Source organism: Ptiloglossa arizonensis, chromosome 12, assembly GCF_051014685.1.
Source record: "Ptiloglossa arizonensis isolate GNS036 chromosome 12, iyPtiAriz1_principal, whole genome shotgun sequence".
Lineage (NCBI taxonomy): Eukaryota > Metazoa > Arthropoda > Insecta > Hymenoptera > Colletidae > Ptiloglossa > Ptiloglossa arizonensis.
The window spans coordinates 13,368,271-13,394,740 of NC_135059.1; the positions used below are offsets into that span (position 1 = coordinate 13,368,271).

Here is a 26,470-nt window from a genome sequence, read left to right on the forward strand (position 1 = left end):
TTGATTTTCCGGTCTGGAAACTCTGGAGTGAAATATCGCGCGTGTTTCGAACGTGTCTGTTCTTTGTCCGGTGAAAAATTTTGGTGATTAGGCGAAGGGGTACGAGGAAGACCGCGAACAGGGGCGTGCGTGTTTTTATTTCTTTCGTTGTTGAACATCGACGATTATTCACCTTCCAACTGTCTAGTGCGAGGGAGTACGAGAAGAAGTAAGAAGGACATTCACTATTTTGATTTATGCGGTTTCTTCGCTTGTTGAAGAATCTTGGCAATTATTCTTCTCGAGACACTGCTGTATAAAGAAGTACAGGAGTGAAAAGAGCGTATGTATTTTCATTTTTTCTCTTCTTGAACCTCGACGATTTTTTACTTCGGACAACGTAGAGCGGAAGTAGGAAGTGAAGAATAAAAAAAAGCGTACATTTTTATTTTCTCTGTCTCTTCGTTTCTCGAGCCACGTACAATTATTTAAAGAAAAGCAAAAGCAGATACGTATATTCACTTCCTCTCTTCGCGAACTTCGACGATTCTTCGAGTTCTAATAAAATAAGACGTATCTAGCGTCGCGAAGAACGAGAAGATACCTATATTCGTATAGATTCTTGTTTCCTCTGTTTGTTCGTTTCTCGAATCTCCGACAATTATTCTTGTTCAAACGGTGCAGCGTGAAGGAATGCAAGAAGAGTGGGAAACGATGTATCCAAGTTTCGTCCTTTTCTTCGGTCCTTGTTCGCTCTCCGCTTTACGTTTCTTCTTCTCGCCACGCATGCTTGACCTTCGCCGGCGCGTTTCTATCCCCTTTCTTCGAATACGTTTTCTTCTTCGAACGCGAAACGGTGGTTCGTTCGAAGGATGGGACACCACCAGTTACCTAAGACATCCGTGCTTTCCTCCTTTTCCAAATTCCGCTTCGATATCCCGTATTCTAAACCGGGAGTGTCGCGTTTGCACCGCGGGACTGCCGCTCGTACCGCAGCCACGATAAATGCACCGTGGCACGGATGTGTAACGAGAGACGACCGGCCCCCTTCTTTTTCTTCCTTTTTTTCCTCGAAGTCGGTTCAGTCGCTGCTTTGAAATTGGCACGCGGGATGATTTTAGCTGTTCCGAGACCGGAGGAGAGGAACAGGAGAGAAACGTCGCCTACTCGCTGGCGCCAGCGCGACAAAAACCTCCCATAATCGGCCGTGTCTCCCCTCGTTTCACCGTTTCTACCTAACCCATGACCAGCCATCGCTGAATCGAACCTCCTTCGATCCTCGTTGAACTCTTCGTTAACGTTTCGACGACGAACAACATTTATCGAGGAGAAACGGTACCGGGGAAGAGTCCAGATCGGGCTGATTGCGAATTAGGTTAAATGAGAAAGATTTTTAGTAACTAAGTTACTAACTAAGTTATCGTTACAACGGACTGCAAATTATCCGAAGAATAAATTGAAAAAGAATGTCCGGTCCATCTGAACGTGTGTTGAACGCCTATAGGTGTTTGGTACGATGAACGAAGTGTTTAATCTTTTGAATTGTTTCTTTCGAAACGAATAGATTAATCTCTTTTCTTCGTTTAAAAGTAATCCAAGTAAAAGAAACTTGATCAATGGATGAAGTAAAAATTCGGTGAAATGCAATACCGCAAGAATACGTTACTTCTCTTTTGTGGGGGGTTATCCCCTGAAAATCAAGATAATACAAATCTATCGAAAGTGCCATTACACAGGGTCGGAAAAGAAAAAAAGAGAAAAAAACGAAAACGGAGTAAAATCGTAAAAGCGTTGTTTAAAAAAAAAAACGAAAGCCTCTCGAGGGTGGGGTGCACCACCCTGTGCACGTGAAAAGGGTTGCCTCGCTTTAGGAGTGGCACCCAAAAAAGGAACCGCGATGACCCCTTTTTATTTGGACACCGAAAATGGCGGCGGCGATGGGCTTCGACGTATAAATCAGCAGCTTGGAAAAACACACGGGAGTCGTTGGAGGCTGATATACGAACGCGTGATTCGTTAACGGCCGCTGATGAAGTATGTGTTAATGAAGTGGCTCGCCTTCGCCCTGTGCACCCACCCAACCTCCACCCCCCCGACCTCTTCCTCCTACCGAACACGTGGACCGAGCGTTATTTTCGAGGTGTTGCTGCTAAGAAATCATCTTCAACGGGACCGTCGATCGAGCTGAAACTATTTCGACTTAATCCTTTCAATGTGCGAGGTTTGCTTTTCCTCGAGCGGGAAAAGTGGTGTTCCGAGGCGTTATCGAGCCGAAGACAAATAGCATTGGATTTAGAACCGTGGTTTTTAGTTTTGCGTTTAGAGGGCCGGTTACTTTCCGCGTTTTTCTTTTCCTCTTCGCTCTTTTTTTTCGGTTCCCTCTAGGGTCGCGTTTACTTTGGAACGGAAGAAGGTGGCGATCGATAGGAATGGAAGAGCCGAGAACGCCTCGGAGCACCGTTTTCTTACCAGTACTCCTCCGAGTGTTCTTTGTTCAACCTTAAGACGTTCCTCGGGTCTTTCCCGACCCATTGGGCCGCGACAGTACATTATTTTTTCCTTAATCGAAACTATTGTACTTCGTTGGTGTTTTCGTTACGTAGCAAAGTTATAAACATGGATATGTAATTCGCGTTTGGAACGGCCAAACCTTGAATCGATTCGACTCCCATAAAATTCAAAATCCGATAGATTTCCTTCCTAGGACCCTATACTGGTCCTATTATCTATCGAGTCGTTTAGTTTTCTCAAGATTCCAATTCCAACGACGCAACTTCTATCATTAATTACCAGGAAAGATCAACATTCGTTGGAATTCGATGTGTTAGGTTCCAAGAACCGTTGAAGACAAAAATAGACGATACAAGTTCCATCGGAGGAAAATGTTCTCGTTCCACGTAAAGTGTAATTCGGTTTCCTTAAGATCCGATAGTAGATTTCCCCCCCGGATCGGCTCGATGGAAGATCGAGGCGCACCGGTGGCTTCCAATCGCGAAGATAACCCACCCTTTTCGTTTCGAGGGACAGTGGGTACCACGGAAGAGGGCTGCCCTTTCCTTCTGTCTCGCTCGTTCGTCCGCGTCCCTTTCATGAAACCGACGACACGCAGCCGCATAGGGGCGGCGCCTTCGAAAAGGGCTTCGAAGATTTGGACGCCCTCGGTTTCACAGCGTGCTTCCGGTAAGGGTGGCCCGTAGAATCTTTCGGGGCGTCTAACTCCCCCGCGACACTCCTCGTAAATTATCCAGCTTCTCGAACCACGACTCTTCCCGATTTATCCTTTTTCTGACCCGTGACCCGGAATTCCCTCGCTTCCAATTAAACGCAACTTCGCTCGCTGCCGTAACAGAAACGAACGAAATTCTCGTGTAAATAAATCATTCGAAAAAATCAATCGCTTCGGTATTCCCGCGCGAACCGTCGTTCTTCGAGTAACTCTCGAATCGATATCTTCTTTTCGAATATTTCCTTTGCTTCTCTTTCCTTCGAATAAGCTGTAAAAACTGGCATCGTTCGAGTAACACTCTTTACTTTACTTCTTCCTCTTCCAGTATCTTCATCTTCTTTTCTCAGAGTCAACCATCTTCCTCCCACGAAGAAAACAATCGTGCACCCTATCGCACCCACGCGAACTACTACACTTGGAGTAACTCTCGAATTGATTTCTTCTTTTTCACAATGTTTTCACGACATCGCCCTTTCCTAGATCGACGATCTCCCCACGAAAAAGCCCTCGTCGTCCGAAATAAACGTTGGATCGGGCTCAGTGCCCTGGCCCAATCGCCTCGAAAATGTGTTTACACGGCACTATACGCTTCACCGGAATAATTCGACGCTCTTGGCCGCGTGTCTTTTTGCTCGAAACGAAAACGAACGAGTTTTCCTTGGCGGCTGGTATTGTGGCCACGGTTTCGCGGTATCGTAAAGTAAATTCCACATCGGGGGGGCGTACGAAACGTACCAGGGGCGAGGGGTGTGTTGGGCGGGAGGGTGAAGAGGGTTGCCGGAGCCGCTTAGAATTTACTGTTTCCACGTTCCGATCTATTTTAATTATTTCACCCCGACGCCGGCCGTCACGATGGTCCTCCCGAAAAATTCCATAAATCTTCGTCCCGGGTAATTAGCGGCCGCGATACTCTCGCTCCGGGGGAATAAATTGCGCGATCCCTTCCAGGAACCTCGGAACATTGACGACGCGAGGTGCGCCTCGAGGCCTCAGTGTCTCTCAAGTTTCACGATTTTTTCTCCGTCGTGATACCAAAGAAAAGTTTCTTCTTTATTGTATCCAGTGCCTACGTCGAGTTTCGCAACGATCGAAAAAGACGCGGACGATTTTTCAAATTTTCACGACACGGGCTAGACAAATTTTGAGCGCTACCATTGGATTAGAAACTATTCTAACCGCTACGAAAGGAGAAAAAGAAATGCCCTTAGGGGTTAGGAATCGATTGGAATTGGAGAAGGAAATAAACGTTTCTCTTCGTAATTATTAAACGACAGTTGGACCGAGGAAAGTGAAATAAGCTGAAAAATTAATACGGTAGATAAAGTTTGCCAGAGTTCCGTTTTAACCTTCGTCGTACCACGCGTGGGTCATTTTGAACCCAGAGAGACTTTTGCATCGTTCGATGTATCGTTGGTGCAGCTGCTCTTGGTATTCGAATAAAGTACGATAAAATAATAGAATCTTCCTTGGAAATATTTACGAAGGTCGAGTCACGGGTCTGTTTGGACCCAAGCGTCCGGTATTCCCCGTGAACTTCGAAACCGTTGGTGCCGCGAGGATTAATTTGAGAAACACTGTATCAGGATGTATCGCTTGAAAAATGAAGCGACTGGAGAAGCAGCACGTAAATCGCTATTATAGAGCTCTGAATGCTTATAGCAGTTCTTAATTCGCGGCGACGTTTATTTTGTGTACCCTGTGCACGCTGAATGAGCAATGTAATTTGACAAGTTTTGGGTATTTTTACCGTTCGGTGATTCATTCTCTGGCATTAAAAAGAATTATTACCATTGGACTTTAACTCGGCGTGTAGGACTACTTCTCACTTTTATTCGAGTCCCCGTGATTCTATATCTTGATGACTTTGCTCCAATTTTCTTCGTTTTCGAAGCGAAACTTACCGTGTATATTAAATTTAATTATACTTTCAAGCAGAACTCGCTTTCTCTATCAGCTCGGTGAAATTTCTCGGAACAAAAATCAAAATACATTACACCTATAATTATCAATGGAACGTATACGATATATTTTTCTTTATCGGAGCAAGTAGAGTAAGAAAAATCGATTTCATATCTCGAACGAGACAAGTAACTACAGAAAAGTTTATTTCGTACCTTGAACGCGAGGAAAGTAACATTTGAACGATTCAATTCAATGTCTTTGCGATCGTTTTAACGTGACGACATTTCGATGTAACTTCAGGCTCGATTATAGTCTTCCGTTCGAAGCATAATTGGACCAATTGAATTTTGATCAGGTTTCGAGTGAAAATTTCGATAAGATCAAAGCCAACCTCGTACAAGTTGTTTCTTCTTTGATTCGATTTGACGGTTTTCCCTTGCCGAAAGAATTTCGTAGCCCGATCAAAGGGATATTTCCGGGTGGAAAAAGAAGAAGAAAATACTGCTCGGTGTCTTATCGATGTCTTCTTCTTTTCGAGTCGCGGACGATTCCTATTTTCGACTCTGCTCGACTATTTGCGCATATAAATATTTTACGACGGCCAGGAAAAAACTCTATTTTCGTACGGGAACCCTATCGCATCGTTCATAAGGAAAGATTTACGGGGAACGGAAGGCGATTATTATCCCCAGTCAGTTTCCTCTCTTCGACAATGAAATGGCGGTCTTATTATATATATATATATATAGTTATTTTTGTCATCTCTTATATGGACCACGATTTTATTCGAGATTCGAACTCTGAACTTTTTGAACGTAATGCGTCCACTCTATTAGTAGATTACAAAATGGCGACAGTATTCTTAGGAAGAAATTCTAGAAACTCTTGTAGAATTGTACGAGCGAAGAAAGAGACTTTGAAGTTTCTCGTATAATCGCGTTACGATCAAAGTAAGAGACTTTCGAGATGTTTGGTGCGTCGATATTGGGTTCTAAATCCTTTCGTTCCGCAGATGTTGGCTGTTGCGAGTGTCAAGGAGTTCGGAGAGGTGACAAAATCGGGACTTTGGTTTTAATAGTGAAACGGGCCCATTACATTATCGTCCCGTCGAAGCGGGCGTTACTTTCGTTGAACAGCTGTTTCCTCGTCGTGGTTCTCGGGAAGAAACGAGTGCGAAGAGATCCTCGAGAAAGGCCGTGGATAACTTTTAAACCACCGCGAGCACTCGGAACCCGAAAAACTCGAGACGAATCGAGAAATTCGATATCTATAACGAAAACAATATTAACTTTTCACTCTAACGATGGGATGTTTACATAATACGGTACGAACCACTCGAAACTTTACCTCGGTATTATAATTACTATCTATGTACAACACAGAGGTTTGTTTTCTTTGTGAAAATACAGTGTTGGACAAATGTATTCGGACAGATATTTTACGATGTTTCGAATTGTTATTCAACTGGCACCAAATTGATAAAATTGCGCGTAGAGAATTGTTTCAATCGATCCCCCTTAAACGTCCCTAAATAACACTTTTTTCTTTGAAACACAATTTATTAAGGTAGAACGGTCAATTGTCAATGCTATGGTGCGAAGAAAAAATAGAAAAGTGTCTAAAATTGAAGAATAATTATGATCAATATTGTGCATCGAGAAATTGTAAATTGGAACGAGGTAATGTAACTATTCGATAGATAATGCGATAAATTTTATTAATAAGTTCTCCATCGAACCCAGGACGAAAGACCATTCTTTTACGTACGCGATCTAAGTGGTTACTTTTCTTCGATTCGTAAAAATGAAAAGATAAACGATGAAAGAGTAACAGAAACGAAATTATTGTCTATAGATGGTTTTCGGAAAGCTTTTACAAAAGTCTACTAAAAAGAGGCGAAAAAGGGGAGAGCCGTGTGAACCGGATCTTACGTTGCGGCAGCTGTCGAGGGACACGTCGTCGGCTTCTCTTCTCTCACACAGAGAATCTTGCATAAAAAGAAATAAATGCTGGCTGAGAGCTAGAACACAAGCGAGACGCGAAGAGAGAAGAGCCGAAAGCAATAAAATAGCTGGACGACGATTCTTAATTGGGAATATATTAACGAGAGGCAAACTTTTCAAGAAGAAACGAAGAAAACATAAAGTAGTAAGTAGTCCATAACAGATTTTATGAACTATTTTGAACGCCTCCTACGAGCAAAATCAATAGCCGAATTTTTGACAGAAGGAAAACAATCGTTTCTGAGAATTATTTCGTCCAAATTGTACAATGAGGCAACGAACGTAAAATTTCAAAGAGAAAGAAAATATCGCGCAAGAAATGTCAAGTTTCCGACTCGAGGAGCTAATTTTTCATATCGTTCTTCCCGGTGGTGTCCGTGCAATGGATTCGAAAAACGCATTCTTGTCGCGTTTCTTCTTTGAAGTCACCGGATAAAATGAAATCGCGCATTGGCCGCGAAGAGGAAGACAGGAGTGAGAAGTTCTTACAGGGTCTCCCAAGAAATTGATAATTCGAACCGCCTGTCGGCACCTAATTTCCTGTTTGGTGGGCGGGTCGACCAAGTTCAAACGATTTTTCTAACAAAGGCCTCTGACCTCTAGCACCGAACGAACAGAAGTTCGAACAAATTCTCTTCAAATTTCTCTAAATATATACATATATATATCCAACAACTTTATTCTACAGTCGATTCAAGCGGAAGAAATACGTTCGATAGTTTCGAACATGGCACATTAGAAAAAAAGAAATAGAAGAAAGAACCTTGTTAACGACTTTTTGCTAAATCGCACTTATCAAGGACGTTCAATTTGCAACACACCCACGCTAAGATGGCGCTGGTGGAAGTCCGTATCGATAAACAGGAAAACACTGTATGCATTCATTCCTCTCCACTGACCCACATTCGCAGAAGTCGCTATCTTTTCTTCTGCTCGCCTCGCCCTCGAACAATCGTCCATAATTCAAACCACGGCTCGTTAAAGATCGCTTTAAATCTGTCGTTTCGCTCCTCGGGATCGTAAGAGCGAATTATTCTTCATGGAAAAGCTCGAAACGAACCACAGGGACAAGATTCGTCCACTAAAGGGCTCGAATCTTCAAATTTTTCTTTCGTTTCTTCGAAGACACCGAAGTACGCCATTGTCGCTTCGTTTCCTCGTTTGCTCTTCGGTCGATAGAATTTTAATGGTCAACTTTAGGTTACCGAGAACTCGAAGGAATCGATGACTAAAATTTTGTTCGAACATCGAGACTTCTGGAAATGAAATACAATAGCAAATTTCCAAGTACAATTTGCTCCAAGTTACTTTACCAACAGTTTCCTTACTTTTAATTGGACGAGTATATAATTTCATCGCTCGAACCCTTCGAGATAAAGTATCCGTTTCAGAGATTTCTATGGTTTTTTCGAAAGCTGTTCCCAACACACGAGGAAGAAACCTGTCCAGTGATAACCAAGCGTGTCTGTCGTTACGGTGTTCCGTCCCCTCCGTCTTTGATGTTAACTGACACGCGTACAAACTGTATTTCTTCGAATCGAACGTCGTCAGAAGATACCGGTGGCAGTTCCGGCTCGAATTAGTAAATTAGTCGAAAATAGTCGGCCAATGCCGGCGCGAACGTCAACGAAAACGGAACGAAAGAAAAACGACGGTTTGGACGGATGATCCGTCGGCGGCGTCGCGACGCTGTCACACCTTTCTGACCCTCGACGATACGTGGAAACTAACAAGACTCTGTTACAAGCAAATCGAGCGTTTTTTTGGACGTGTTCGGATCGAAAAATTAAAATCTTTCGAAGATAAAGTCGAAACTATGAACGATAAGTAATTTTTGAATATTGAGAGCAGAGAGCTTTCAAAAATAAAAGTGGAGTCGAAAACGATAAAGTAATTCTGAAAGAATAAGGAAAAAATTGATAAAAAGTAGTCGTGTTTTTACTCTCACGAATGTACCTGTTGTATACATTGTTATATTAATTGTATACAAAGGTGAATTAAACCGTTAATAAATTAAGACTAAGAATAATAATAATAATAGTAATGATAGAAAGATAACGCGAGTGCAATGTATCGTTTTTAAATTTAGTTTTTGGGACTAACGGAAAATATCGGATTTTGAAAATTGATCGTTGCGATCGAAGATTACTTCGAAGCATCGAAATTAAGTAGAAACGAAGAAAGCAAGAGAACGGTCAGACAGTCGATAAATCTGTGACAAGGTTGTCTGAACACGAGGAACGAAATCGAGTCAAGAAGAAGAAAAGGAAGTAGTCAGGGGACGAGTACATTTATGGGTCGCGTCTTCGTAGATAGTATTCATTAGGGACACCGCGTACGCGTCAGCGTACACTGTAAAAAACGGCTCAGAAAAAATGATTCAATCTACACTCGTGGGAAGTCGACGTCCCTCGAAGACGTCTAGAGAATCGATGTTCGTTGTACGGAATACGTAATTTAACAAAAAATACTCCTTCGTTGATAGCTGAATATCGTACGGTTTTCAAGAATGTTTAAAATCTCAAAATCTACGAACAACGTTAAAACTCTTTTATCGTTCCTTCGTATTCATCGTACGAGAAATAGAAGAGGAGACGTTTAAAATATTTTAATCGTAAAATAAAAAACGCCAAACCTAATTCTACGAGTACCATTGCCAGTCCATGGGACGATTTGACGTTATTCGCGGAGAGTGTAAAAAAATAAATAACAGAGCTATCGATTTAAGAAACGACAGTCGCGTATCCTCGTTTCTCTGGCAAATTTCAGGGAACGTCGGACAATTTCTTTTTTCGTGCGAAGAATGATCGATTTGTGATGCCCGGTTCAAAGGGAAACGCTAAAAAGGTCGAAACCTCGCCCTACAGAGAGCACATGGAGCTTAGGTCAATGTCGAGGCGTCCTCCGCCCTCTTACGCTGAAGTCGATAGCTCGAGGCACCCGAAATCGCAAGAGGATGCCACCCCGAAACGGCAAAACGGTTCCTTTTCGTTCCAATTTCATCAATTCGATCGCTCAACTCTGTATTTAACGTATCGGAACCTCGATTTCGTTACTAAACGAACGATTACTCTAATTGGAACATCTGCAACAGGGATGAGGAATTTTCTCCTATTTTCTTATTTCGCTCGATGCTAGGGGAACTATTTTTCTCTGTGTTTGCTATGCAGACCTAAGAAAGAAGGTCTTATTTTATTGGTTATTATTTTAACATTATCGAACGATAGAATGGAAAGCAGTGGATAGAGAAAGACCATTCCCGAAGCTCCCGATAGAGAAATTCCTCATCCCCTTTCCTACCGCCATTTTTATCACCGAGTCGTCTGTGTTTTGCAATTAAGGTAAAATTTCTGTTCGAAAATCTAGATTCCAATAAAGTAAGATTAGAAGAGGAGGTAGATCCAGCGGCGATGGTAATCGAAAGCAGTTGCGACAAATTTTCAAGCTGTAGATACATCACCTACTCTATCGGTGGACTGTTGATGTTCCTCTTCACCGTTGTCCTGATCAACTTCGTGTTCCCCTATCCACTGCACGCTTCGTGTGTTGTTAAATGGTACTGTCCAAACACTTGTAAACACATTTGTTGTTACGTTACAGTAACACGTCAACACCGAACGACCGTATTCAACTTCGATTATCGTCATATCTTTATTCCGAATCCTATCGCTCCTCTCTGTTCCGCAATAAAGCTTTTTACACTTTTATTCGGCACAATAAATATCCCTTCTATTTTTGCGATGTCAGTGTTGCGACAAACAAAAGTTTCTGGCTGCTTTAATGGGTTAGAGTGATTATTTTGTCTGGTCCTGTGAAACCCTGAGAAAAATCTGTTCTAAGATAACGTCTACTTGCTAGTCGCTTCTGCAAACAATCCTTGTACATAGAGAAACTCAATATTGCCCAGCGCGGGGTTCGTATATTTTCCTTTGGCTGGACGACACCGCTTGAAAAATATACGAACCGCACTTTTCAAGCCCATGAGAACGTTCATGAGACCGATACTGTGTTATTTTGGTGCGCCCCTTTGAACTTCAGCGTAACCAAACGATGACAATAAAGTTTCTCGAATACAGAAGTCAAAAGGAGCTTTTTAATCCGACGAATGTTTAATTCGAATACTTCTCATCGAGCTCGTCTCGCCGTCGTTACGTTACTATAATTATACATTCGAGTTCTACTTGGTCAATGGGACAGTGTCTATACTTTCATCGAACGGTTAAACTCTCTTGTCTTCTGGAACAGTTTCGTAACTTTCGATCAATTTCTTCCTTCGCGGAGCAATTTCGAAACTTTTCGTCGAGAGTTTGAAAATTTCTTTTCCATCTGGTATTAGGAGATTTGGAGATCCCTGTACCGATACTATGCAAAAGATCAGATGGCAGATACTCGACTGGTCATCCTGCGCCAATTGCGGTCTACGTGGTAGTAAATGTCTCTATACGGTACGATAAATCATTCTTGCTCGTAATCCAATGGTATAATTTTATTATACCCTTCGATTTAAGACTCCAGTTCGCTTCACAGCTCAAGGAACTAAGACCGGATGAAAGCAATGTGATCAGAGCCATGCACCTTGCGTCAAACATGAGGGTTGTGGAGACGATAAAAATAGCTTTCGAAGAGGTCAACAAAACCTGCGTCGCAACGGTATGACAATCTAATCATTGTTGTCTAATTTCTCTTTATCACGATCTGCGTAGCTGGTAAAAATAGAAACATTTTTAATTAATTCTCTTCTCGTTGTTGAAGGGCGAATCTGTATCAAACGAATGGTTCAGAATATTCGATTATGGCACGAATTACTGTAATCTGCGCAACTTAATAACTGGGATCGGTTTCGACGAAAATTCAAGATTTTTAGAACTGACGACCAACGCGGTTTGCACGCAATACAGCATGGCGGTTTGCGATTAGACTTTTTTTACGTTTTGTACAGCGTTTTCGTTTAATAATTCGTTTATGAAATTTTTTGAGAGTTACATTGAATAAAACAGTGAATCGTTTTTATACTTTTATTTATTCGTTATTACAACGCGTGGTTTTACAAAAATAAATTACAGTTACGTTCGACGTTAAAAAACTGTTAAAAGGTACGCTTGTATAAAAAACGTTATCATTTAGTTGGCTTAATTACAATGTCATTATCGTTTCAGTCTATTGGATAAAAGTAATGGACATTCTCGATGCAAAATAATCATTAGAGACACAGCATCGATTATTATCAAAGAACAGTGTCATCCTAATAGAAGCAAGTAAATCGTTTAAAAATATATTTTTCTCTTCTATGTAGTTGCAGAAATTCAATTCAATTTTCTATCTTTAACGAATACAGACAACCTTCCCAAGATGCAGTAAAATGAGGAAAATACTTATAAAATTGGACAAAATGTATACAGAACAAAACCAGTGATATCTATTTTCTACATTATTTCTTACTTATAATTGTTAAAATAGCAATGACTAAATACTGATTATTAAAATATCAGAAATCTCCTACTGAATTTTAAGAACTGGAGTTACCTTAACTTATAGAATATAATAGAACGCGGTAGTATATATCCACAAACAAGTTGACACAACCACATTACGATTACAATATCGCTCGAGAGGTAAATTATCAAAGTTTCAATCCACAAATGCATTCCACTTACGCGTCAACGTGGAATCGGACATGCAAAAATAATTTACATACTACCTTTCCTTAACCTATGGACTATAAATCTAACTCCTCCAAAAAATATTTCTCAGTTACTCATAATCGAGGTTCCTCTTTCGTGTGTCTTGCAAAGTTGATAGCCAGGCCTTGCGTGCTTGCGACACCTTGTTCCATTTCTCTTCATAGAAATGCAAATCTTTGATTGAACACTGAGTGCTTCTGATGTTGAACTGACACTACAAAGTAATATTGTTTAACTTTCTAGCCTATTAATAATTTACTATGGATCATCTGCTTTGTAAGAACTTTTCTGTATACCTTTTGGAAGAAGGTATAAATTCATCTAATCTTCTTAAGCGTATTCTCAACTCGCTGGCATCGAGCAGACTGTTAAGGTCATCCGTACTATCGTTCCTTTGATTCGTTACTACAGAGTTCTCAAAGTCGGTAATATCATCGGACATGTTGGGTAACTCCTGTTCATAATCAAAAATAAGGTCCTCATGGAACTTCTTGGAAGATACGTAGGAGCAAGATAATTCCTCGTGTTGCATTATATTCTGTCGGCCCCACGAAGCTGTTGATTGTATCAATGAACTACATTTCTCTGAATGAAGCTTGATTTAAAATAAACAAAGGACTGACTTGGAAATTTGCAAACTTACGAATGCAACGATTCATTTGAGAACAAATGACATTGTAAAGTTTCCACATTTTTTTCTTCAGTGTTAAGTATAAGGACTTTGAATAAATTTGGGACGTTTGAACATTAGGGTTCGAAGATGAAACAAACTCCCTTACAATGCTACTTGCGTGACCATTTTGATTAATAACTTGGACCGGTTCTGGTTGTACTTTTTTCATCTTTGAAGCAAATATCCGTTGAACTCCAACCATTAGAAAGTGCACTGTGAATTAAAAAGTATCAGTGTTATCAAATGGATTTACAGACAATTTTCAATCGAAATACGTACTTGTTATGATAAAAAAGATTAATGCAGTCATTGTCGTGAAGCTTAGGGATACTTCTATACCGTGTTTCAAATATAATGCCAAGTTTAGTGACACGATTCCCATAATGATGATTCTAGGTAATAACGGTGCATGGAGGAATGTAGTAACTATCATAGCACCCATTAAATAAATAATATGCAAGCCTATGGAGTACATTCTTCGCATTTCTTCTCCTGAAAATTCAAGAAGCTTCAATAGTCCAATTATTCTTTTGGAGAACTTTCTTATGGAGAAAAAGATACTTTATATAAATACCAGTGTCACCGATATAACTAGTTAGCCAGTTAAGTTTCTGGTCTACTTCTACGCGCATAGTGTTTGTTATATTCCAAACAGATTGAATTGTTTCATTCATTTGTGCTAGCTTTTGAACAGTCTGTTCATATTGAATAAGTGCCCCTTCGTGTTGTGCAAATATATAATCAGTGCTAGTCTTTATTTTGTCCCAAATCAATTGAATTTGTTCTTGAATATTCATCAAATCATCGCGTATTTCTCTATAATTTTTTCCACATTCAATTGCTTCTTCTTTTAAATTTCGAGCTGCCTCCTCTACAAAATCATTAAATTAATCAAAATAATCATGATTATATATTTTTATTTTTTATTTTGTTACCTAATTGCTCTCCAATGTTGTCTGCCATTGATGCAAGTAAAACAATACCCGTTCGGATTAATGCTCTTTCATTGATTAGTTCTTACAGATTTGTTGTTACAAGATTGTGAACCAATGTTTCGGTATCTTTTAAGCGTCGCTATTGTCCCTCCAGGTGGTTTTAACTTGAATTTATATCCTACTATAAGTACATAAATAATACAATTTATAATAATGTAGTTTTCATACAATTACCTTTAGGAAACCCAATGTTCTGATTTACGCGTGTGCAATTTGTATATTCATTAACAGACAATTTTGTAAGAGAATCACGTATCGCTGAATTCAAATCATTTAAAATGAACGATAAAATAGAACCTTCTATGAAAGTAGAATATATAATATATCAAAAGAACATTAATTTAAGAAAATTGTAAAATCAGTGTTTTTGCAGTAAACCGTACGATGTCACAACTTTTTCCTTAACAACGTTGTGTCCATGTGTATTCAATTCGATTTAACAACCAATATCTGACAACACTTTCACTGGATAAAAGCAAAAGAATACTTTTGTTCTTCAAAAAAACAACTGTTTCATTTAACCATCGAAATCTTGTGGATAGAATATGTTACAAACAAAAATAACCGTTCTCCAAGGGAGACGCTACGCTTGTATTTTTTTTCTTATTTGAAATACCGGTAACGAATAAGACGCTACATAGCAGCCAAATCGCACATAATGGCCAACAGCGAATCATCGAATTTCCTCCACCACTACACATGTTTTAATTCGACGATTCGTTGTGTACTTATTATGAACAATTCAGGATACAAATTCAGTTTTAGTCATTAAATGTAATATACGTTATGTTATAATTCCTAATTAATTGCAATTTTATATAATAAATCAAGGATTTCTATATTTTGGAACTTTGTTGAAAGCATCAATGTATCGCAGTCTCGTTCATCAACATCCTACATTGTTCAAAAATGTTTAAAACAGACTCGACTCATGAACACCGGAAAAAAAAACAATTTTGAACAAGTTACGGTTTCTAAAATGTAAAATAAAAACCAAAATTAAATTTTATTTTTCAAAAACAGTAATTACAAAAACAATAATGTACATTCTCATTATAATTTTATATTTACAGGATATAATTTACACATTTCGTACAAATTATTATTTATAAAAAAAGTTAAATACTGTGTTATTTCTTTTCCGGGACCACTTCGCTAATTCCATACATTCCAGCCAATAATCTTCCATGTGAAGTTGGTACTGGTTCTTTTGGAGCCAAATACGGTCCCTTCTCGTCCATGTATACGTACCTAGATTTTAGTTAAGGAAATTGTTTAATTTGTTAAACGATTAAACATTCTCTACCGCAATTGCCTTATTTTATTTAAAGCTTGCAATTGTAATTATTATAAATTTTCCGTAATCATTTATCAAATTTTTTAGAATTTGTTATTACAATAGTCTGTGTCTGTTTATACAATTGTCCATGTAAATATTGAACCAAAAGGATACGGTAATCTTAAGACCCAATAGGCACTTTGAGAAAGTTTTATCGGTTCGTCGCAACCGGTTACAAAAATTGGACAGGGTGGAGGTCCTGGTTGCACTCGAGGATTTAACGTAACATGAACAGGTGCTTTTGGAGTCACCACATGGATTCTCATTAACTGGGCTATCAATGGTTTTGTTTGCCTAAATAATTAAACATTGTTACTCGTTTCATAGGAATACGATATTAAACGTCAAACAAATGAACAATTCTTCCAATAATTTATCTTCCAACTATTGTATACCTGCAAGGACATGGAAAATACAAAGGCATATCTGCGGTACTGGATGTGACTTTATTCCCACTGTCCTTTACAATCCCATTTCCAGTTGCTTTCAGAACCTTGTCAGGCGCGGATGCCATGAATCTGTGTCCTCGTGGACACTCGTACTCCACTCCAACGAATATCTTCACAACAAATTCTTTTCCTCCTTTAGATTTACGACCACGTATAGTGTTCATGTTCTGACAGTTCTTTCCTCTTGAACAGTAACTATGACTTCCGTGGTCACCTATTGTAGGCCACAAAGAACCTCTCTCTTTTTGATGCTCCAATCTATTAAAAACAGAATATATAAAATATAATTTATTGTATATAATATATATTTGATACGTTAACCTAACAAAAAAGCATTACAAAATGTAAGTATTTTCTTTTATGTAAAACTTGAAATTTTTGAGTATCCTTTGTCTACTCCAAACAACCTTACAGTCACATCCCAGGGCAGGAGGAAGGCTGAAGTGGGTAGAACACCAGCCTGGTGCTGTAAACCCAGATTGTGTGAGTATAAACTACTTGGTCCCAGACAAACCAAAGACCAGCTGGAAAATTGTGGTAACAAACCAGCTGGTGATTCTGTGTGCAACATCCCCGGTAGATACTCCGTCGTTGATGGTTGTCTGACTAGAGATTTTTCTGTAGAATTCAAACTTGTTGAACGATTTTTGTCTTCGAAATATGTTTTAAGGATTTTATTGAAAAAATACCTTTGTTGTCCGCATCGCTATCGGAAACCTCTATCACAACTTTGTGTGCGTCGCTTGGCGTTAAACTGGTTTTGCTACTAAGTTTGGGAACATCTTCGTTTGTTTCGCTTGTTTGTTCGGACTGACCTCCACTTCCATATGGAGTACGAATGTCATCTAGAAATTTTAAAGCAATAGTATTACAGTAGACTTTATGGTAAAGCAAATATACCATTTAAAGTATTGACTCCAAGGCTGCAAGCTTGAGTGTTCCCTCGTGGCGTTGATGATTCTGTGTGACAAAAAGAATCTTTTCGTTTTGTCACCGAAAGTAATTGTGCTGGTCTAAAACGAGAACGGATAATGTACAAAATGTTCTTAAACCACTAATCACAAGGGATTAAAGTTTAAAGGAGTAAGGCAATGTAGATCGACTTCGCTACTATTTTACCAATAGTCAAACTACCTCACCTATAATTATGTGTACTTGGTTGGAAAACTGGAAATTGTATGCTTTCCAGTTGTGCACAGCCACACTGTTTTGCCAGCATTTGAAAGTAGTCATAGTTAGCCTGGCGCAGACTGAACGGGTCCTCCCGTGAACCTTGACAACGACCACAATTACAAGCACAGATATATCGAACTCCGCTGCAATGCTCCCTGATTGGCAAATCGCTGTAAAATGAAATAAGTTTTCGTTTCTGCAATGCTTTACGCGGTATATAGAATAGACAATTGGGCACGATGAATGTGCTTTAAATGGACTTACTTGTCGCCCTCTCTGGTCTCCGTTTGTTCTCCACCTCCGGCGCCATCGCTTCCACCTCTATGTGTCGGGTTCGTACAAGGATTTCCTGTTAGGGATAGGACTTCGCACATTTGTCTTCCAGAACGCCAGAGTTTTTCGCATTCGGCTTGCAGCTTCTCGTTAAATTCTTCGAATAGAGGACCGCGAGCGTGCATTTCGAAAACTGCCATCGCGTGAGCTAACTTTGTCTCGTGATATGCCCTAATGTAAATATTGAAAGAGCAACTTTACTAATGATACGTTTTGAATTTCTCAATTATTTTTCATACGAATAAATCTGTACCTTGTATAATGTTGAGGTAGATTTTCCTGATATGTTTGCAAAGCCCTTGGAAGCACTTTGCTACATCTACTTTTACTAAATTTCACATCAGTGTCTAGTAAACTATGCAAAGTTAGAAATTCCTTATCTGTTCCGTGTATGAAAAAGTCATACACTTTGTTTGCTACTTCGCAGAATATTCCAGTAGTAGGTATCTAATTAAAAAAAAAGGAATACAAATATTATATAATTGTTCTGTAAATTCAAATCTGTACAATTATTAATTTTTAACTCTAAATTCTTACTTCGAAATATGCAGGAACAGAATGTCTTCCAACATTGTCATCAAAACCTCTTGCAAAGGCCAAATTTATATGTTGTTGTAGGAATAGTCTGAAGGAACGAGTTTCTGTGAACACATAATAAAATAATATTCTTTCAATTAATTGATTTCACTTGTTTTTTACTTACCAGTTTCTGTGTCATCTACTTGAAGATTAGAATCTTGACTGGCTAGACTTCTCGATGTACTACCACCAGAACTAACTTTGCAACTTTGTATCAGTTTTCTTGCCATATAGCCCAAAATATCTCTGGATTCAGTAGTGCCAGTATTTACATAGACAAATTCTTGGTTTGCCGGAATTGCAAACAGGGAATTTGAACTAGAAATGTACCAATGAATTTCATTAGATTCATTAAAACGATTTTAAGTTATTTCATTTCAAGTAATTTTATACCTAATATTGGTTACTATACGATTTTTCCTTAATACATGATAAATTTGATCTTCCAAAGAATGTTCTAGCTTCTTGATGTTTGCTCCACTGGTAGAATCTTGAAATACAGCAGGACAAGTTTCAAAATAGAACAGCACTCGTGGAGAGCAGGGTCTAACATTGGTAATCCAATCTTTAGGCAAACTATAAATGCAGCTTAAAACATCAGAAAGCTGGGGTGAAACTTTTTGTCTATAAACCAACAGATTTACAAAATTCAATGAAATTACCAGCAATTTTGATACAATTTTCAGTGCAATGGTAATTAATGTATGCTTGAAACAAGATAAATTTTTACCTCACAATATCCATTGCTCTGAATAAATGTACGTAACTGTAATCAAATGTATGAGTTGGATGAGTGAGAACGATAACATGTGATATATGAAACAGAACAAGTAATGCTCTAGCATATTTGTCTCTCATATGAGCCCATACACTAAGGAAATCCTTGCAATCCTGTTTCTCTATGAATTTGTCATATTCTGTTAAAAGGGTATGCGTATCTAATAGACCCCTTAAATGCAAATATATAGTCTTATCTTTTGTATCATAGTATCCTTCGATTTCACACTAAAAATAATTCAATACATTAATTATAATCATTAGAAGTTACACTAATATATTTAATATTTAATATTTCTTACAAATGAATCCTTATCCACTTTTGGTTCATCCAGAAGATCCACTTGCAAGATTGAACCAAGCATATTTGTCTTGCATCCTTTTACACGATATTGTGACTTCCCAAATACAGATACAATCACTACCTTCTTATCTGTGTGAACAAAACTAAAAGATCATTGAATATTATTAATATTATTTGAAGAAATCTTTATCTCTGGCATTTTAATAAAATGCTGAAAATGATTCTTTGAAATCAGTGAAACTATATTATGTACATTATTATTAATTTATCAATTTATAAATTAATATGAATTTTTTTAACTTTGTGTCTCAAGAAAAAGAATTATTTCTCGGTTTTAAAAGTAGTTACCTATCTGCGTTACATGGAAGCCGAAATTTCTGCGGTCGCATTGTGTATTTGTTTTACCTCTGTGATACAGAGGTTACAGCATTGCACACACCTTCAGATGTTGCAACAAATTTCAATCGATTATAACACGACTGCACAGGTACTTTTTGTCATTGTATAGTTTAAAACTGAAATATTACGGTTTTGATACCACAAACGAGGTTAGTGTATACCTGAACTCTGTAACTTTAGCGTTCCCAAAGTCGTGGAACAAAAATTTCATTGAATATTCGGTTGATCCTATATTTTGTTTATGGTGAAAGCAGATTAAACCATTGATAAGAATATTTCGTCTAATTATTAAGGCTAAAACAAAATCATTTGAAGCAATTTTTTTAATTTTGTCTTTTCGATAATAATATCCAGCAATAAATAAATTTAAAAATAATACGAGAAAGATGTAGTCTAAATTGTAATAATAAAAAAATAATACATTTTTAAAAACTGTAAATCTATTATACAACCATATGCTTGTATTACCAATATATGAAATTATGTTTAAATATTTAAGAGTTATAATCAAACGCGCTTTAAACAATCCATTTTGCTAGAAGTTTTTGTTTCTGCAATTTCTAGTTACATGTTTTTCGACTGAAGGTGTTGGACTTTATTATCGATCAGAGGAAAAACCTCTCACTTCGTTCTATTTGATTGTTTATTGCTTCATCGTTCCAGGTTTTGTAAAATTGATATTTACATGACAATTTCACGAAATAGATATTCGTTATTATATAAAAAATCACAGCTTTGCTGACGAGTATCAATTTGATGTTATTTGAGAGAGTTGATACGTTTTTATTGCGAACATGGTATTAACGAAGGAATACCGCATATGTATGCCACTTACTACGGAAGAGGTAATTTATTTCTCTGTTACTATGATTTATTTCTAACGAATGTATAGTATTCATATCAACATTTCAGTAATTCGTATAAATTTGATTTGAATTAGTGCTATAATGTTTTATTAATACTGAAAATGCAAGTGATTTTTTAATAAAGTTGATTTCGTTGATTATGTTACAAATGTTTATTTATATTTTTTTTTTTAAATTAAAAAGTGTTAATTATCATTGATTCTTTAATAGTATCGCATAGGACAACTTTATATGATTGCAAGACATAGTCACGAGCAATCAGATAATGATGGTGGTGTTGAAGTTGTTGAAAATCTAGAATGTAGTCATCCTGAACATGGAAAGGGCCAATATACGGAAAAAAGAATTCATTTGTCCAGGTGATAATCATATTATTTGTTTCTTAACTTTTAATAGAGATAAATTCTAATCTTTTATTTATTATATTGCAGTAAATTACCATACTGGATTCAGTCTGTTATTCCAAGAATATTTTATGTAACAGAAAAGGCATGGAATTATTATCCTTCTACTATTACAGGTATTAATTTACATCCACAGGTGTTACATAATATAGTTAAAAATATTCGTGTTCTATTTTGTTAAAAATAGGATTTAATCTTTTTAGTTGTTAAATTTACAGAAAGAATGATTCAGATATTATTTATTTGAATATTAATCTTTAATAGATATAGTATCAATGCTACAATATCGTATTACAAACACTATATCTTAATTTAATACTATTATATTACTTTTTCATGTTATTGGTGGCCACTAAAGAGTATTCTGTAAGTATTAATATCTCTGTTCGATGTAAAATTTTCTCTTACATAAAATTGTATCTTTCAGTGTTCATTCATTCCTAAATTTGAAATATCAATAAGGACTCGATACGAAAATAACAATGGATCTACAGAAAATGTATGTAAATCACTTTAGTACTTAATATACTAAATACATTATTGTCCTATTATTATACCATATTTGAAATAGGTTTTAGGTCTCTCTCCTATCGAGTTGATACACCGTCAAGTTGATTTTGTAGATATTGCTTATGATGAAATTTCAGCAAAGTACTATAAAGAGGAAGAGGTATTTTTTTATTTAATATTTTCTCATTTACACTCCTTGTAATTTATTGCACAATTGTTTTGTAATCAAAGGATTCAGTTTTAGTATCATTTACATGTTTTACATTATTTATTTGTTCATGTATGAATTAGTATGTATAATAGGTTCTAAAATGCAGGATCCAAAATTTTTTCAATCTAAATGTACTGGTCGTGGACCATTAATAGAAGGATGGAGGGATATAACACACCCAATAATGTGTTCTTATAAATTAGTTCGTGCTTCTTTTGAAATTTGGGGCATGCAAACTCGAGTAGAAGACTTTATTCACAGAGTAATTATTTTTACAAGGAACTTTATTATTAACTTAATGCATAAATTTTGATTACAATCACTGAATGTTGCTTCTTACACATGTAGTGCATAAGGGATATCTTATTACTGGGTCATCGACAAGCATTTGCATGGATCGATGAATGGTACAATATGACATTGGAGGATGTTAGAGAATATGAACAAAAGATGCAGGCTGAAACCAACGAAAGATTACGAGTCGGGAATGAGGGCGATGGGAGAACAGTGGCTTCTACCGCACAGACTGCATCGGTACCATCTTCACCCATACCGAAATCTCCAACGCAATCTTATCGATCATGGTTTTCTTAGTCATAGTTGTAATTCTAGAGAAATCAGATTAAATACTAAAAAAGATTAAATGTGCAAATAAGTATTAGTATTTGCGATTCTGTATGTATGAATGTATGTATCCATAATATAGGCAGGTACCTGTAACTACGGTACGATTTTTAAAACTTAAGAGTTTTAAGCTTCAAGTTTTAAAGTTAAGAAGGGTACTATATGCTTTATATCTTCCTTATAAATTATATTTTTCAAGATTGTTAAAGAACAAAATTTTGATAATTTTCAATATTTTTATAGTTTATTTCATTAATGTGCGAAAGGGTTATTTGAGAACACAGTTTAAAAAATACTCTTAATTTCTTGTGGTAAAGGTCTTTTTAATTCCAATCGTTGTAGTAAGGTATTACTTATATTTTGAGTATGTTAACTGTATACAAATTTAGTTTGCGAAAGTAGTTGTAAGAAAATCATGTTACACGTAATTTTTAAATTATTGTGAATATTATATAATATTAGCATAACTTCAAGCTAGTCAGAGGAAACATTGTACAGCATCCAAATGCGCTTATCAATCCTATACTTGGGCTTAAACTGGCATTATATGTGAAATATTGTGAAAACAAGTGATAACTTTTAGTGTAAGATCTATTAAATAATGCACTAAACTACTGTGATTGCACAAAGATATACATATGTACGGTTTCTTGAACAGTTTCATGGCACTAACTATTGTGTTCTACCTTGACTTAATGCTGAAGCGTATATTAGGGATTAGATGTACTATTTTTTTAATTGGTAAGCAAATTGTACATTCAGAATTAATGAAAATAAGGTATAAATTTTAATTTCTGCAGTCGATTATTTAATATGTCATGATGCCGTGCATTACGGATGATACAAGGTATTTGGTTCCGTCATATTTCGTGTATTAGGGACGATACTCTGCCTCGGTCTTATCACTTCTCGAGATGTGCGGGAGCGATTGTCTTAGATATTTTTCTATAATTTTTTCTACATTCAATTGCTTCTTTTAAATTTCGAGCTGCCTCCTCTACAAAATCATTAAATTAATCAAAATAATCATGATTATATATTTTTATTTTTTATTTTGTTACAAATGTAGTCTACTGACTTATTTGTTAATTATATATAAATTGTAATAATAAAAAAATAATACATTTTTAAAAACTGTAAATCTATTATACAACAATATGCTTGTATTACCAATATATGAAATTATGTTTAAATATTTAAAAGTTATAATCAAACGCGCTTTAAACAATCCATTTCGCTAGAAGTTTTTGTTTCTGCGATTTCTAGTTACATGTTTTTCGACTGAAGGTGTTGGACTTTATTATCGATCAGAGGAAAAGCCTCTCACTTCGTTCTATTTGATTGTTTATTGCTTCATCGTTCCAGGTTTTGTAAATATGATATTTACATGACAATTTCACGAAATAGATATTCGTTATTATATAAAAAATCACAGCTTTGCTGACGAGTATCAATTTGATGTTATTTGAGAGAGTTGATACGTTTTTATTGCGAACATGGTATTAACGAAGGAATACCGCATATGTATGCCACTTACTACGGAAGAGGTAATTTATTTCTCTGTTACTATGATCTATTTCTAACGAATGTATAGTATTCATATCAACATTTCAGTAATTCGTATAAATTTGATTTGAATTGGTGCTATAATGTTTTATTAATACTGAAAATGCAAGTGATTTTTTAATAAAGTTGATTTCGTTGATTATGTTACAAATGTTTATTTATATTTTTTTTTTTAAATTAAAAAGTGTTAATTATCATTGATTCTTTAATAGTATCGCATAGGACAACTTTATATGATTGCAAGACATAGTCACGAGCAATCAGTTATTGATGGTGGTGTTGAAGTTGTTAAAAATCTAGAATGTAGTCATCCTGAACATGGAAAGGGCTGATATACGGAAAAAAGAATTCATTTGTCCAGGTGATAATCATATTATTTGTTTCTTAACTTTTAATAGAGATAAATTCTAATCTTTTATTTATTATATTGCAGTAGATTACCATACTGGATTCAGTTTGTTATTCCAAGAATATTTTATGCAACAGAAAAGGCATGGAATTATTATCCTTTTACTATTACAGGTATTAATTTACATCCACAGGTGTTACATAATATAGTTAAAATTATTCGTGTTCTATTTTGTTAAAAATAGGATTTAATCTTTTTAGTTGTTAAATTTACAGAAAGAATGATTCAGATATTATTTATTTGAATGTTAATCTTTAATAGATATAGTATCAATGCTTGGGGCATGCAAACTCGAATAGAAGACTTTCTTCACAGAGTAATTATTTTTACAAGGAACTTTATTATTAACTTAATGCATAAATTTTGATTACAATCACTGAATGTTGCTTCTTACACATGTAGATCATGAGGGATATCTTATTACTGGGTCATCGACAAGCATTTGCATGGATCGATGAATGGTACAATATGACATTGGAGGATGTTAGAGAATATGAACAAAAGATGCAGGCTGAAACCAACGAAAGATTACGAGTCGGGAATGAGGGCGATGGGAGAACAGTGGCTTCTACCGCACAGACTGCATCGGTACCATCTTCACCCATACCGAAATCTCCAACGCAATCTTATCGATCATGGTTTTCTTAGTCATAGTTGTAATTCTAGAGAAATCAGATTAAATACTAAAAAAGATTAAATGTGCAAATCTTTGTACAGCACAGTTAATACACATTGTGCTGTAAGATCTTTTGACTCATTGTTCAATTTGCTATTATTATTATTTCTATCATATATGGTACATTTAAGACTCTATTCCTTTCAAAAACATATACTAAAGAATATTTAATTTCTTCCTGTCTCTCATATTGAATGTATTTGTATGTATTTAAATAAACGTTTCAGGCTCATTTTCTTATCACAAACCTAGAATTTTACTATTTCCTCTGTAAACTTATATGGTGGCTTAATTTATTATTGAATTCCAAATGCAATAGTAACATACCAAAGCAAAAGCTCATTGAACAAACATCGATAAACTTTCTACAGGCTTAATTGTCCAATTCACAAAAATATTAATTACGTACAAGAAACGAAATGTTGAGCTATTTTTTTCAGTTCAACTTTTGTAAATTTTTTGCACGTTAATATGTGTTGTACTTTTTCTCAAATAAGATTTTTTTAGTTTTAATGGTTTCGAATGCCAATTTTAGAGAAAAACAGCAGCAAGTATTAAGTTCAAGAGAAGAGCAATTTATTTGTATTTTTTTTATCATTTTTTAAGTGTAAATTATTTACTTAACAATTTCTATCAGTTCCCCACTTTTGAGACATTGATTCCTATAAAAGTCATTATATGTGTTTCTTTCTTTATACTCTGATGATATCACAATAGTGCATTTTATTCAAAAATTACAGAATGACTTTGAAATTATTTTAATACTAGGAAAAATCTTTGTTCTATTAAACTCGAAATCAATATGTGGTCACATTATACGATAATAATAGTACATAATAATATGTTATCACTATTATATGCTAGTCAGAGAAAAACTGCTACAGTTTTAGTTGCACATAATATTAATCTCACCAACAAATATTAAGTGAAACGTCAACAGAACTTACGAAGTTACTCAAGTTGAATATTTGCGGTGAGATGATTAGCTAGGCTGGTCATCATCGTTTCACGAGACAACGAAGTAGAGCCAAACTTTTAATTGTCTTCAAAGTCTCTACGAAATTAATAAACTACAGTCCGCGGGTAACTGTTTTGAGCTGCTCGACCTAGTTAACCGACTCCTTGGCCCTCCATTAAATTCATTGCCAACTGAATTCAGAACCGTGGATTCCAAATTAAGAGAAATTGTGACTTTATTTCCGATCGCGTTCGTTTAACGAAGTTTTTGCAATATTTCGCGTAAAATGTAACAATTCCCAGTGAACTTTACGCCCGTGACATTTGCGTTTCAAATTGTCCGGTACAATTGATAGAATTGTCGATAACAATGCCCACGCCGATAGTCTACCGTGCAATTTTTATTTTGCACGTGTTTCGCAGCCTCCCTTTGGT

General features: G+C 36.4%; 5 protein-coding genes across 7 annotated transcripts; 3 read left to right on the forward strand and 2 right to left on the reverse strand.

The window, feature by feature from the left end:
- The first annotated feature begins 9,984 nt into the window (after window positions 1–9,984).
- LOC143153286 (uncharacterized) lies at window positions 9,985–12,029 on the forward strand. Its single transcript, XM_076324303.1, has 5 exons — window positions 9,985–10,090; window positions 10,477–10,666; window positions 11,447–11,555; window positions 11,638–11,760; window positions 11,863–12,029. Exons 1-5 carry the CDS (start codon window positions 9,985–9,987, stop codon window positions 12,025–12,027), a joined length of 693 nt encoding a protein of 230 aa, XP_076180418.1. The 3' UTR covers window positions 12,028–12,029.
- Window positions 12,030–12,111: 82 nt separating this feature from the next.
- LOC143153202 (uncharacterized) lies at window positions 12,112–15,059 on the reverse strand. Its single transcript, XM_076324146.1, has 7 exons — window positions 14,634–15,059; window positions 14,400–14,563; window positions 14,039–14,335; window positions 13,744–13,956; window positions 13,435–13,677; window positions 13,088–13,346; window positions 12,112–13,005 (listed from the first exon to the last, which is right to left on the reverse strand). The coding sequence occupies exons 2-7, from the start codon at window positions 14,425–14,427 to the stop codon at window positions 12,858–12,860; spliced, it is 1,188 nt and encodes a 395-aa protein (XP_076180261.1). The 5' UTR covers window positions 14,428–14,563; window positions 14,634–15,059; the 3' UTR covers window positions 12,112–12,857.
- A 443-nt stretch (window positions 15,060–15,502) lies between these two features.
- On the reverse strand, window positions 15,503–20,311 carry LOC143153255 (nonsense-mediated mRNA decay factor SMG8). 3 transcript variants are annotated; one of them, XM_076324247.1, is made up of 16 exons: window positions 19,974–20,064; window positions 19,762–19,852; window positions 19,412–19,556; window positions 19,063–19,337; window positions 18,726–18,956; window positions 18,457–18,650; window positions 18,291–18,394; window positions 18,007–18,200; window positions 17,685–17,924; window positions 17,387–17,590; window positions 17,148–17,260; window positions 16,937–17,092; window positions 16,655–16,865; window positions 16,194–16,505; window positions 15,913–16,092; window positions 15,503–15,710 (listed from the first exon to the last, which is right to left on the reverse strand). In XM_076324247.1, the coding sequence occupies exons 2-16, from the start codon at window positions 19,800–19,802 to the stop codon at window positions 15,590–15,592; spliced, it is 2,721 nt and encodes a 906-aa protein (XP_076180362.1). In that variant the 5' UTR covers window positions 19,803–19,852; window positions 19,974–20,064; the 3' UTR covers window positions 15,503–15,589. The 3 variants fall into 3 exon arrangements, with proteins under 3 accessions (XP_076180362.1, XP_076180363.1, XP_076180361.1); XM_076324248.1 differs by lacking the exon at window positions 19,762–19,852 and having other exon boundaries at window positions 19,974–20,311; XM_076324246.1 differs by having other exon boundaries at window positions 19,762–20,188.
- A 99-nt stretch (window positions 20,312–20,410) lies between these two features.
- On the forward strand, window positions 20,411–23,218 carry Rdgbbeta (cytoplasmic phosphatidylinositol transfer protein 1). Its single transcript, XM_076324249.1, has 8 exons — window positions 20,411–20,657; window positions 20,889–21,037; window positions 21,110–21,198; window positions 21,441–21,448; window positions 21,510–21,581; window positions 21,654–21,752; window positions 21,910–22,065; window positions 22,152–23,218. The coding sequence occupies exons 1-8, from the start codon at window positions 20,607–20,609 to the stop codon at window positions 22,395–22,397; spliced, it is 870 nt and encodes a 289-aa protein (XP_076180364.1). The 5' UTR covers window positions 20,411–20,606; the 3' UTR covers window positions 22,398–23,218.
- Window positions 23,219–23,745: 527 nt separating this feature from the next.
- On the forward strand, window positions 23,746–25,315 carry LOC143153053 (cytoplasmic phosphatidylinositol transfer protein 1-like). Its single transcript, XM_076323799.1, is given in 6 exon segments — window positions 23,746–23,974; window positions 24,206–24,354; window positions 24,427–24,515; window positions 24,603–24,639; window positions 24,670–24,718; window positions 24,805–25,315. Coding segments are annotated over 6 exon segments (621 nt in total). The 5' UTR covers window positions 23,746–23,923; the 3' UTR covers window positions 25,051–25,315.
- The last annotated feature ends 1,155 nt before the right edge of the window (window positions 25,316–26,470 follow it).

What these genes read in the sequence shown, in the direction of transcription:
- LOC143153286 (XM_076324303.1), top strand. Translation starts at nt 9,985, where the DNA reads ATGGAGCTTAGGTCAATGTCGAGGCGTCCTCCGCCCTCTTACGCTGAA. An exon ending in CACCCCGAAACGGCAAAACG is followed by an intron (nt 10,091 to 10,476) that starts GTTCCTTTTCGT and finishes TCGAAAATCTAG; the next exon opens with ATTCCAATAAAGTAAGATTA. An exon ending in GCTTCGTGTGTTGTTAAATG is followed by an intron (nt 10,667 to 11,446) that starts GTACTGTCCAAA and finishes ATCTGGTATTAG; the next exon opens with GAGATTTGGAGATCCCTGTA.
- LOC143153202 (XM_076324146.1), bottom strand. Translation starts at nt 14,427, where the DNA reads ATGGCAGACAACATTGGAGAGCAATTAG. An exon ending in AATCTTTTTTATCATAACAA is followed by an intron (nt 13,678 to 13,743) that starts GTACGTATTTCG and finishes TTTAATTCACAG; the next exon opens with TGCACTTTCTAATGGTTGGA. An exon ending in TCAAATGAATCGTTGCATTC is followed by an intron (nt 13,347 to 13,434) that starts GTAAGTTTGCAA and finishes TACAATCAACAG; the next exon opens with CTTCGTGGGGCCGACAGAAT.
- LOC143153255 (XM_076324248.1), bottom strand. Translation starts at nt 20,023, where the DNA reads ATGAAATTTTTGTTCCACGACTTTGGGAACGCTAAAGTTACAGAGTTC. An exon ending in AGTAGATGACACAGAAACTG is followed by an intron (nt 18,395 to 18,456) that starts GTAAGTAAAAAA and finishes ATGTGTTCACAG; the next exon opens with AAACTCGTTCCTTCAGACTA. An exon ending in TGGAGTCAATACTTTAAATG is followed by an intron (nt 17,093 to 17,147) that starts GTATATTTGCTT and finishes TAAAATTTCTAG; the next exon opens with ATGACATTCGTACTCCATAT.
- Rdgbbeta (XM_076324249.1), top strand. Translation starts at nt 20,607, where the DNA reads ATGGTATTAACGAAGGAATACCGCATATGTATGCCACTTACTACGGAA. An exon ending in AAAAGAATTCATTTGTCCAG is followed by an intron (nt 21,038 to 21,109) that starts GTGATAATCATA and finishes ATTATATTGCAG; the next exon opens with TAAATTACCATACTGGATTC. An exon ending in AGTACTATAAAGAGGAAGAG is followed by an intron (nt 21,753 to 21,909) that starts GTATTTTTTTAT and finishes TCTAAAATGCAG; the next exon opens with GATCCAAAATTTTTTCAATC.